Here is a 13493-nt window from a genome sequence, read left to right as displayed (position 1 = left end):
TTTTCCTTGAACTATAATTTAATTTCAGGCTGAGCCTATGAACACAATCACATCAGATAACATTTTGTATTAAAAATGTGTATTAGCGATATTTCTAGTCAATTGAAAATGTATCAGCAACTACTGTTTAATGTTTTAAAATGTGTAGCGATCTCCGAATCCCTGCACATACATGTACCTGCTTTAGGTGTGGTTGACGGAGTGGTGGGTGGCTGGGTGGTTACTGGTGGGAAGGTGAATGGTGGAAGGCTTGCTTTGCCGGTGAACTGAGTCTTGTTCCCAGTGAAGTCACAGAACGGAACCTTGCAACAGCTGTCCTGGGGGTCAGGAATCAGCCAGCACCACGGCTTAGGTATGTTTTCAAATTTCTTACATCTGCAAGCAATAAATTAAAACAAAGCTATAAACACAATTTCAGCTCAGTATCTTAAGGCATTGTGGAAAAAACATCTGGAAAACTATATATGGGACAGATGGACAGACATACAGACAGACGGACAGAGAGAGATGAAACCTATAGCCCCCTCCAGTTGGGCTGGTAGGGGACTAATAAATGATTGATTGATTGATTGATTGACTGATTGTTTGATTGAAATCTCAGAGATGTTGAGTTCTCAGCACTGAAATTTTAAATATTTACCATAGAAATCCCAAATTCTCAGCAATGGTTTGTACCAAATGCTTATCTGAGAAATTTCAAATAACCAATATAGAAATACCGAATATTTATCTCAATGATGCTGTGGTCTCCGCATTAAAATACCAAATGTTTACCCGAGAAATCCCAAGTTCTCAGCAATGGTTTGTACCAAATGCTTATCTAAGAAATCCCAAGTTCTCAGCAATGGTTTGTACCAAATGCTTATCTAAGAAATCCCAAGTTCTCAGCAATGGTTTGTACCAAATGCTTATCTAAGAAATCCCAAGTTCTCAGCAAAGGTTTGTACCAAATGCTTATCTAAGAAATCCCAAGTTCTCAGCAAAGGTTTGTACCAAATGCTTATCTAACAAATCCCAAGTTCTCAGCAATGGTTTATACCAAATGCTTATCTAAGAAATTTCAAATAACCATCATAGATGTTGAGTATAAAATATCTAATGTTTACGTTAGTAAGTTTGAGTTCTCATCATTAAAATACAAGGTGATGAACAACTGAAATATTCTGAGTTCTCAATAGCGAAACGTTTGTTTTCTTTAGCAACACCACTAGAGCACATTGAATTATTAATTATTGGCTATTGGATGTCAAACATTTGGTAATTTTTACATATAGTCTTAGAGAGGAAACCCACTACAATTTTTCATTAGTAGCAAGGGATATTTTATATGCACCATCTCCACAGACAGGATAGCACATACCACAGCCTTTGACATACCAATCGTGGTGCACTGACTGAAATAAGAAATAGCCCAATGGGCCCACCAACGATCCTAGACCAACTGTGTATCAGGCGAGCATGTTTTCACTGGGCCCAATGGGCCCACCAACAGGGATCGATCCTAGATTGGCCGTGCATCAAGCAAGCGCTTTACCACTGGGCTATGTTGATAGCACTAAATTCTTGCCTGTCCACACATCTCCAGGATCCCGTAGCTGCGTTCTCACACACACAGTTATAGGCACATCCGTCCTGCCATTGCTGAGCATGTTGATAGTGATGGTTCTTGTATGAGCAGTAACCTAAAGAAAACCGTATTCATTATGATCAATGTTAATATAATATGTTCAACAAACCTGGCCTCGTGCTTATAAAATCTTTAGTCTAGACTGAAGACTCTAATCAGGGCTGGGAACTGGTGAACTGTTAAAAAGAGGAAATCTAGAGGGGTCCGGGGGCAAGGACGATTAAAATAAGAGGAAACGCAATGTTCTATGAAAGGAAAACTGCGGATCCGAGGAGAATTCCCACCCCTGTCTAATAGATCCTGAGACTTTAACACCATGTCAATGCCATACAAATTGCATGCATGTATGTGACATACTTAAAAACAATTTGAGTATGAATGCTAAAGTTTTATGACAATGGGCCCAATTTTTTGGAATAAATTAAATACTTTTAAAAATTAAGACATTTTTTGCTGTTTTGGCTAAGAATCATATTCACTGGCAAACTAGACAACTGTCTTTGGCTAATAAAATATTCCTTAAATTAACCACATTTTAATAGTTTTCAAGGAAATATCTGAAAATTGGCTGAACCAAAATTTGTTCCAGTGTGAACACTGCAGATTTACATGAATGCTTTTGCCACAATCTTTAGTTTTTAAGTTTAAATATTTTGGAGCATGGGCAGATACAGGAAGGAATGAAGGAAATGTTTTATTTAATGACGCACTGAACACATTTTATTTATGGTTATATGGCATCAGACATATGGTTAAGGACCATACAGATATTGAGAGAGGAAACCTGCTGTCGGCACTTCGATCAGCAGCAAGGGATCTTTTATATGCACCATCCCACAGACAGGGTAGTACATATCACGCCCTTTGATATACCAGTCGTGGTGCACTGGCTGGAATTAGAAATAGCCCAATGGGCCCACCGACTGGGATCGATCTCAGACCGACAGGACATCGAGTGAGCGCTTTACACTGGGCTACGTCCCGTCCCTGAGCAGATACAGGTGGAGAGTACAGGGTGTGAGCATCCCTCAAGTTTGACAGAAATTACAGGTAACTCTTGTAACCAAAATGTCAGTTCATCGGACCTGGCAACATGTGCTTTACACTGGGCTACATCCCGTCCCTGAGCAGATACAGGAGGAGAGTACAGGGTGTGAGCATCCCTCAAGTTTGACAGAAATTTCATGTAACTTTTGTAACCAAAATGTCAGTTCATCGGACCTGCCAACACATGCTTTGTACACTCAGCATCCAGAGCATACAGGGTCATGTACAGGGGGAGTGTTTCAGGGGTTAAAACCTTTCACTGCTCAAGCAATTTTAATTTTTTTCATTTCATTTCAAGTTATTTTCATGCTTATATCCAATTAAGGTTCAAGCACTCTGTCCTGGTCACAAACCTCGGCTATCTGGGCTGTCTGTCCAGGACAGAGCGTTAGTTGTTAGTGATTAGTAAGAGGGAAGAGGGTGTGTAGTGGTCTTGCACCTACCCATTGAGTCGTTAAAACTCGCTCTGGGTGGGAGCCAGTATCAGACTGCAAACGCAGTACCTACCAGCCTTATGTCCGATTGCTTAACCACGACACCACCAAAGCCAATTTAATTTGTTCAATATATTTTCCAGGAAAGCACGACTCACCTCCCTATAAACATTGCTTTGTGATGCTCTAGACCTCCTCTACTACATGTCCTGCACAAGAGCCTGGCATACAACATACCAAACATTTCACACACACAGTCTTTCACATTCTTCAATCCTCTCCTATTTAGAAATATTTATTCTGCAACCACCATTTCTACTGACAGAATATGATGACGGATAAAACAACCACCATTTCTACTGACAGAATATGATGACGGATAAAACAACCACCATTTCTATTGACAGAATATGATGACGGATAAAACAACCACCATTTCTACTGACAGAATATGATGACGGATAAAACAACCACCATTTCTACTGACAGAATATGATGACAGATACACAACCACCATTTCTACTGACAGAATATGATGACGGATAAAACAACCACCATTTCTACTGACAGAATATGATGACGGATAAAACAACCACCATTTCTACTGACAGAATATGATGACAGATAAAACAACCACCATTTCTACTGACAGAATATGATGGCAGATAAAACAACCACCATTTCTACTGACAGAATATGATGACGGATAAAACAAAGTCATATCCTGCTACTAGCAGGATATAACTTTTGGTGTCACTCGTGTGATGTCTCACACATAGCTATATTACTAAATTGCTCAACTGACAGTGGACTGATTAATAATTACCTATGTCACCGGTGGACTGATTAATAATTACCTATGTCACCGGTGGACTGATTAATAATTACCTATGTCACCGGTGGACTGATTAATAATTACCTATGTCACCGGTGGACTGATTAATAATTACCTATGTCACCGGTGGACTGATTAATAATTACATGTACCTATGTCACCAGTCGACTGATTAATAATTACCTATGTCACCAGTGGACTGATTAATAATTACCTATGTCACAAGTGGACTGATTAATAATTACCTATGTCACCGGTGGACTGATTAATAATTACATGTACCTATGTCACCAGTCGACTGATTAATAATTACCTATGTCACCAGTGGACTGATTAATAATTACCTATGTCACCAGCGGATTGATTAATAATTACCTATGTCACTGCGGACTGATTAATAATTACCTATGTCACCGGTGGACTGATTAATAATTACCTATGTCACCGGTGGACTGATTAATAATTACCTATTCCACCAGTGGACTGATTAATAATTACCTATGTCACCGGTGGACTGATTAATAATTACCTATGTCACCGGTGGACTCATTAATAATTACCTATGTCACCGGTGGACTCATTAATAATTACCTATGTCACTGGTGGACTCATTAATAATTACCTATGTCACAAGTGGACTGATTAATAATTACCTATGCCACCAGCGGACTGATTAATAATTACCTATGTCACAAGCGGACTGATTAATAATTACCTATGTCACAAGCGGACTGATTAATAATTACCTATGCCACCAGCGGACTGATTAATAATTACCTATGTCACCGGTGGACTGATTAATAATTACCTATGCAACCAGGGGACTGATTAATAATTACCTATGTCACCAGTGGACTGATTAATAATTACCTATGTCACCAGTGGACTGATTAATAATTACCTATGTCACCGGCGGACTGATTAATAATTACCTATGCAACCAGGGGACTGATTAATAATTACCTATGTCACTGGTGGACTGATTAATAATTACCTATGTCACCGGTGGACTGATTAATAATTACCTATGTCACCGGCGGACTGATTAATAATTACCTATGCAACCAGGGGACTGATTAATAATTACCTATGTCACTGGTGGACTGATTAATAATTACCTATGTCACCAGTGGACTGATTAATAATTACCTATGTCACCAGTGGACTGATTAATAATTACCTATGTCACCGGCGGACTGATTAATAATTACCTATGCAACCAGGGGACTGATTAATAATTACCTATGTCACTGGTGGACTGATTAATAATTACCTATGTCACCGGTGGACTGATTAATAATTACCTATGTCACCAGTGGACTGATTAATAATTACCTATGTCACCAGTGGACTGATTAATAATTACCTATGTCACCGGCGGACTGATTAATAATTACCTATGCAACCAGGGGACTGATTAATAATTACCTATGTCACTGGTGGACTGATTAATAATTACCTATGTCACCGGTGGACTGATTAATAATTACCTATGTCACCGGCGGACTGATTAATAATTACCTATGCAACCAGGGGACTGATTAATAATTACCTATGTCACTGGTGGACTGATTAATAATTACCTATGTCACCAGTGGACTGATTAATAATTACCTATGTCACCAGTGGACTGATTAATAATTACCTATGTCACCGGCGGACTGATTAATAATTACCTATGCAACCAGGGGACTGATTAATAATTACCTATGTCACTGGTGGACTGATTAATAATTACCTATGTCACCGGTGGACTGATTAATAATTACCTATGTCACCGGCGGACTGAGTAATAATTACCTATGTTACCGGTGGACTGATTAATAATTACCTATGCCACCAGTGGACTGGGAGCTTGGTGTGGTTGGTTTGTCTACTAGCCCACCGCTGAATCTGAGTGTGTAGTCGATGGTGAACACTCCTGTGATGAGATCCTTCATGCTGGGAGGTTTGACTGCGCCCACACTCTGGGTCTGTTGGTTGTACACCGGGATGGGAACGTAGCCCTGGCAGTGAGGCACTGTGCAACAAGCATCGTTGGGGTCTGGGCGCAGGGCAGTACATCCCGCAGGTTGGTTGATGTAATGGGGACATCTTTTTAAAGGAAACAAAAATTAACAAATGTAAAGCATTAAATTTTACAAATGCCTTGTGATAATGATTGGTTAATGCAGTAGGAACTTTTCATTGTATTTATCTATATTTCCGATGATGATGATGATGATGATGATTTGGTTGTTTAATGTAATGGGACATTGAAATGTCAATATTTATCTGTATTTATGATGAAGATGATGATGATGACGACGATGATTTTTTTGTTTGATGTAATCAAACATTAAAATCTCAATGTATTTATCTGTATTTCTGATGATGATGTTGATGAGAATGATGATGTTGATGAGAATGATGATGTTGATGAGAATGTTGAGAATACAGGTAATGGGACATTGAAATGTCACTGTATTTAACTATATTTCTGATAACGATGATACTGATGATGACAATGATGATGATGACATATTGATGAAATCTTAAAACAGAAAACAGTTTTAAAGGTGCATGCAATGTCTAAGTTGCATAATGGTTGCTCTCTATCTAAACTGTTTATTGACTTTTGCTTTGAAATGAAAACAGTACACTTTCAACTATATTCTTATAACTCCAGTGGAGTTGAACACTCCATAATGTTATTTCAGGGAATTTTGATTGCTGACAAGTTTGCTGTCTTTGTGCAACTTATCTGTCTCTGACAGCGCTGTCTAGCTGCCAGCAGTTAAACTTGCAGGATTTTGTGGATTCACCAATTTTACAAAATGTGTTATGATATGTTATAAGACATTAATGCAATGAAAACATCTTAAAATGTTGTCGAATGTATTTACCTATACTTAGGATGTTGGTGATGATCATCATCATTTGTTAGTTAATATAAATTTTGTCAAATATGTTACTCTATATTCTGATGATGATGATGATGATGATGATGATGATAATGATGAAGATGATGATAGTGATAAAACAAATATGTTTATGATCATAATAATGTTAAAAATGCTGACTGGCTGATAAATTACCAATATACATTCAAAGATCTTCACACCCATAATTTCTTTGCAAACCCATCACTTAAAATCATAAATGTAAGTCACACTGTGTGAATACACCTTTAACTTTATGAGGAATATACTGACCTATCTCTACACTGGTAGAGTCCACTGTTCTCATTTACACATTCACAGGTTTTCACACACCCATCATCCCATCGCTGACCCATTACGTAAAATCATTATAATCATAATTATAGTAACTGCATGTAAGTCACATTGTGTGAATACACCTTTAATTTTATGAGGAATATACTGACCTATCTCTACACTGGTAGAGTCCATTGTCCTCGTTTACACACTCACAGGTCTTCACACATCCATCATCCCATCGCTGACCCATTACGTAAACCTGACCATGGTATAGGCAGCCCTCTAGAAATATTAATACACCAAGGATATATCAATGTGTAATAAAACAATTTAATTATGGGCAGTCCTCTAATAATCAATATCATTATATATTACTACATATTATTATTATTAATATTAAAAATCATTAACAAAAATTCTATTTTAATAATTAAGAAATCAGCATCTTGTTCTACATTAAGAGTCAGGCAGATCAAAGCAAAGTTTTTGACCAGTTTGGCTAATCACGTGAGCACTGACAATACACACTTTATTTTGAATGAAAGTACAATTGAGCTAATACATAACTTAAGCCAGCCAGAAAGCAATTGTATTAATTAGCAACCCTTGAAAAAACAGACAGTGAAGATAGCACCATGTGGTTGAAATGCCAAAGACATACTATAGCATAGTCCGTGCAATGTGGTGTCAGCAGTGTGTAATATGACAGTACATAGACACTTTGCTCATATATTATGCACTGCTGAACCTGTGCTTTGGACTTTTAAAGTTTTATAAGTATGCATGGCATGCATGGTCCCCAGTCAGCATACGAGGACTATTTTGCAAGGTGGGTGAATGCATGTCTCTGATAGTGATCGAAAGTTAAAATTTGTTTTGTTTAATGCCACCACTAGAGCACATTGATGAATTAATCACTGGCTATTGGATGACAAACGTTTGGTAATTGTGGCGCACAGTCTTCAGAGAAAACCTGCTACATTTTCCAATTAGCAAGGGATCATTTGTATGCTCAGCTACCGCCATTGTAAACCTACTACATGTTTCCTTCAGCAGCAAGGGATCATTTGTTTGCTCAGCTTGTTGTTTCATACAATCAGTATGACACACAAGCTTGTATAATAATCTCTATACTGCCGCTGACCAGTGCCGCCGCCGCCGCTATGTTTGAACTCTTCAGTATAGAGCTATATGTCGTACTCAGCTGAGGGGCCACCATGCCGGTTCCACCAGTGCCTGGAGCGACAGTTCCGCCGGACGGTAGAGTGGGCAGTACATTCACCAGATGACCACCAGGTCCCGTCACGGTGATTCCCGCACCGTTGCCGACGGTGTTCAGATTGATCGTCGAGGAGAGGAAAGATCCGTTCGGGCAGGTCACGTGCTCACAGCAGTCGCCAGCCTTCTTCTCGGCTTTGCAGCCTAGAGGTAGATTGTTGTAGACCGGACAGCTGTGATGGGAAAGGGAAAAAAGAAGAAGTTCTTAGAATTAATTAAATGTATCATCTCTCATACAAGAAGTAAATGTCTCATCTACCATACACTGAGTCAGTTTTTAATTAATTTGATTCAAAAATTACAATGTGTGATCGGACATTCATTCATGATTAATTTAGTTGTATTTGAAAAACAATTAATAATTTTTTTTTTTTAAATATATTTTTAAACTGTATTGTATTAAACATCTACAGACAATCTATAATCCAAGTTTCAGGTGTCTGTGCTGGGGACAGTCGAAACTCTCTGCTCCAAGCAATTTTTTAAAATGTATTTTATGGGGAACACAGCCCATCCCCCCTTAAAAAGATTGCTTATCAGTCTGGACCCCCCACCACTCCCTTCACAATTTCCTACACATGAGCCTGAACACATTAGTTTCTAACCAACAGAGCTAGACTTAACACTGATCTAATTGTAAAAACTGACGCGGTCTCTGTCACCAATGGAAAAGTAAAAGTCTCTAACTCACCAATGAAATATGAAAAGGTGTACCCAGGCCAAAGTAAGGACAGAAGAAAATAGGCTTGTTAGTGTGAAATATGATCCTTGTGTGTTGGAAAGGTGCATACCCAGGCCACCAACTTTGTTAAGGACAGAAGAAAATAGGCTTGTTAAAGGAACAGTCAGGTGAAATATGATCCTTGTGTGTTGGAAAGGTGCATACCCAGGCCACCAACTTTGTTAAGGACAGAAGAAAATAGGCTTGTTAAAGGAACAGTCAGGTGAAATATGATCCTTGTGTGTTGGAAAGGTGCATACCCAGGCCACCAACTTTGTTAAGGACAGAAGAAAATAGGCTTGTTAAAGGAAGAGTGAGGTGAAATATGATCCTTGTGTGTTGGAAAGGTGCACACCCAGGCCACCAAGCAGGGCTTCTAGATATTTGTTTTAAATCCACTAGCCAAGGGATCAGTGATTTTAAACATTTACTAGCCACAATTAAAAATTAACTATCCCTACTTTACGTTAAGTTAATACGATTTTACTAAATAACAGTAATAATCAGATATGTTGCCTAAAGAGAGAGATAGCTATTAAAAACACTAACATCGGGAGTTGGGGTGGTTAGGGTGATTGGGGTGGGGTCAGGATATTCATATTTACAAAATAGACTTAACTGCTACATTTGACTCTCTTTTTCACTAGATGTCGGGCATAGTAGTTATTTACCAACCCAACATTGAATATATATCACTAGCCATGGGAGTGGGACTACCATAATCTACATGCTGTGACCAACAAATACCGACAGTTTAACAAATGAAAAAAGCATAGTTTTAGAATTAATAAAAAACAACATGATTATTCCTGAGAAATTGTTCATTTTGCATAAGTATATAATTACCACTCGATTGCTTCGCAGTCTCGAGGTAGTGGTATATATTCTTGCTCAAAATAAACTTGTACAATAAATTGGAAGCGAAAACAACATATGTGAAGTATTTGATCTATAATACAAAGTATTATTTCTTTCTATTAACAGATTCATTGCATGCTATACTCACGTGTTAGTACACCGGTAGTAACCATATATGGCATTCTCACAAACACACTGCGTATCACAGCCACTGGACCACTTATCACCTTGGTGATACGTCTTACCACCGAAATAACATGAATCTGTAACACAAGAAAATACATAGATGGACCATCAATATAACATGTTACGACATAGGAAAATATGTAGATTACTACCAGAATAACATCAATTTACAACATCAGAAAATACATAGACTGACCAACAATATAACATGTTACGACATAGGAAAATATGTAGATTACTACCAGAATAACATCAATTTACAACATCAGAAAATACATAGACTGACCAACAATATAACATGTTACAACATAGGAAATATGTAGATTACCACCAGAATAACATCAATTTACAACATCAGAAAATACACAGACTGACCAACAATATAACATGTTACAACATAGGAAATATGTAGATTACCACCAGAATAACATCAATTTACAACATCAGAAAATACATAGACGGACCACCGAAGTAACATAAAATTATGACATAAAAAAATACATATACAGTGAACCAGCATTCATCTAAACTGTATTTCTGTCTAAACTGTCACACTTTTAAAGCCCCGTCCAGCTACCATCAATTTATTATGAAGAAAACTCTGTCTAAACCAGACGGCATCTATTCCAGATTTCGGATGCAATTTCAAGAACAAAAGAACAATGTATGTAGTAATTAGCTCTGTCTGCACCGGCACGCGACCTTGTCTCTATTGTCTACCAGTGGTCACCTTTTAAACAATGACGGCAGTTTCCCAGTAATTACGACACCAAAGTGTTACAAAATAATTGTGCCTCTTTGAAGGCTTAATACCTGTACATGATATAGATTGACCAACAAAATAACATGAATTTATGACATGAAAATACATAGATTTGTAGAATGACTGCTGAAATAACACGAATTTACAATGTATAAAAATACAAAGATTTATAGAATGACTGCCGAAATATCATGATTTTACAGTGTATGAAAATACATAGATTGACTGCCGAAATAACACGAATTTACAGGGTATGAAAATAAATAGATTAACTGCCAAAATAACACGAATTTACAGTGTATGAAAATACATAGATTGACTGCCGAAATAACACGAATTTACAGTGTATGAAAATACATAAATTGACTGCCGAAATAACACAAATTTACAGTGTATGAAAATACATAGATTGACTGACAAAGGAAAATATATGTTACATGTAGACTAGCCACTACAATAACACAAATATGTAACTGTTTTAATTCACAGATTTTTGATGAGCTGAACTACCAAAATAAAATAAATCAGCAATGTATGTAAAAAAAATTTTTTAGGTTAATAGAGGGACTATCAAAATAACAGCAGGGTTTCTGCCAGAGAGTAAAACGGGTATATTGTGCCATACCCAAATGTTTTTGCAGATTTTATTTTTTTAAGTTAATCTTTTGACAAAATTAATTATTTTTATCATTACTGTATGATTTTCTTAACCCTAACCCTAAATTTAACCCATTTTCTTTCTGGGGGAGGCCCTCCAAATACCCACTGTTGACTGTGGTTGCATTCAATTCCATAGCGCCATACCCAAAAATTTCTTTCTGGCAGAAACACTGAACATGAATTTAAAACTTATAAAAAGTAGCAGATTGGCTATCAAAATAACACAGTGATCTAACACAGTGATCTAACACAGTGATCTAACACAGTGAAATACAAAAAACTGGATTATCAGTAAACCAGAATTTCCTCAAAATCAAACGTTTTTCACAGCCCCTCCATTTATACCACTGTCATTCCCACAACTAGTTTGACAATATATTAAAACTGCGTCTCTGTATAAGACAGTGTTCAAGGGATGTATTGACTGGCCTCGGTGGTGTCATCGTTAATCCATCGGATATAAGGCTGGTAGGTACTGGGTTCGCAATGACTCATTGGGTACACTGACTTCTCTCTCACTAACCACTAGCAACTAATTCACTGTCCTGGACAGACAGCCCAGATAGCTGAGGTGTGTACCAAGGACAGTATGCTTGAACCTTAATTGGATATAAGTACAAAAATAAGCTGCAATGAATCAATGACAGTTACTAGTGAGACATACTCTTATGAATCACTGTCAAAGCATTATTAATATCAGGTGGTTATCAAAGGTGAGCATATTCTGTCACTCGATAATATGGTGAATGACAGCAAACCAGCCTCTGTGGTGCAGTGGTTAAGCCATCGGACTACAGGCTGGCAGGTACAGGGTTCGCAGCCCGGTACCGGCTCCAACCCAAAGCAAGTTCTAAGCCTTCTTCTCTCTCACTAACCACTAACCAACTTACAAATAACCCACTGTCCTGGACAGACAGACCAGATAGCTGAGGTGTGTGCCCAGGACAGCATGCTTGAACCTTAATTGGATATATGCACGAAAATAAGTTGAAAAGAAAAAGAATGCCAGCAGGGTTGGATATATACATGTAGTGTGAAATAAAATTAATTTTAATCATACCTGTCGGTGAAGGTGTTGGATTTCCAGAAACTGAAAGACAAAATAAATTAATATAATGCACCAATGAAGAAAAACGGGGGGGGGGGGGGGGGGAGTGGATAGTGTTGTACATGTATGTTTATAAAAAAAAATTGTAATTAGTGTTAATGATTAACTCTCAATTAACTAAATCAGTGTGTGCATATATATATTTATCATATAATATCTTACATTTTCAGTGCAATCAAAGTATGTGATATTTTTCAGATCACATACTTTGAGAATTTGATAACTTTGCAAATTAGATGTAAATTAGTCGAGGTCTCGGCACTAGGTTTATTGACATTTAAGCAAACGTACTTGGGTGACACTCCATGATTGACGTATGCATTCATAGTCATCAAATAAAAACATTTCAATGGCAATTTGAAACTGAAAGCTGTCCAACGTTCACAAAACAAAAACAATTAGGCATAACTGTCATTTCCATTCAAAAATACACCGCGCCACATATTCTTACGTCATTTGAATATCTAGTATTGGCGGACTGGAATTAAAGGTGCGTGTACAGTTTACAAAAACATGTTGTATTAAGCTTGAGCTTATATGATAAAGAGATTATTACCCTCGTGTATTTCGGTATCGTCAATATCATATATTAGGAATAAAAATAATGTATTATGCTCGCCAAAGGCTCGCATAATACAATTTTTATTCCTAATATATGGTATTGATGATACCGAAATACACGAGGGTAATAATCTACATGTATTCTAAATCTTAAATAGTTATTATACCTGCCAATTACACAAAACTGAGTATTTGTATTTTGTAATTAGCATTCA

The 13493-nt window shown here is 37.4% G+C and overlaps 1 protein-coding gene across 1 annotated transcript in view; it reads right to left on the bottom strand.

The window, feature by feature from the left end:
* LOC121389362 overlaps positions 1-13493 on the bottom strand; it is a 152001-nt gene that overhangs the window by 112758 nt on the left and 25750 nt on the right. Inside the window, exons 13-19 of the mRNA XM_041520957.1 lie at positions 12670-12699; positions 10149-10263; positions 8344-8594; positions 7311-7425; positions 5775-6037; positions 1568-1682; positions 179-375 (exon numbers count right to left, since the gene is read on the bottom strand). Coding sequence (XP_041376891.1) covers positions 179-375; positions 1568-1682; positions 5775-6037; positions 7311-7425; positions 8344-8594; positions 10149-10263; positions 12670-12699 — 1086 coding nt within the window. The remainder of the gene's footprint in view (positions 1-178; positions 376-1567; positions 1683-5774; positions 6038-7310; positions 7426-8343; positions 8595-10148; positions 10264-12669; positions 12700-13493) is intronic.

Source organism: Gigantopelta aegis, chromosome 14 (genome assembly GCF_016097555.1).
Source record: "Gigantopelta aegis isolate Gae_Host chromosome 14, Gae_host_genome, whole genome shotgun sequence".
NCBI lineage: Eukaryota > Metazoa > Mollusca > Gastropoda > Neomphalida > Peltospiridae > Gigantopelta > Gigantopelta aegis.
The sequence above is the reverse complement of the archived record's forward strand: the minus strand, read 5'-3'. Positions and strand labels throughout refer to the sequence as shown.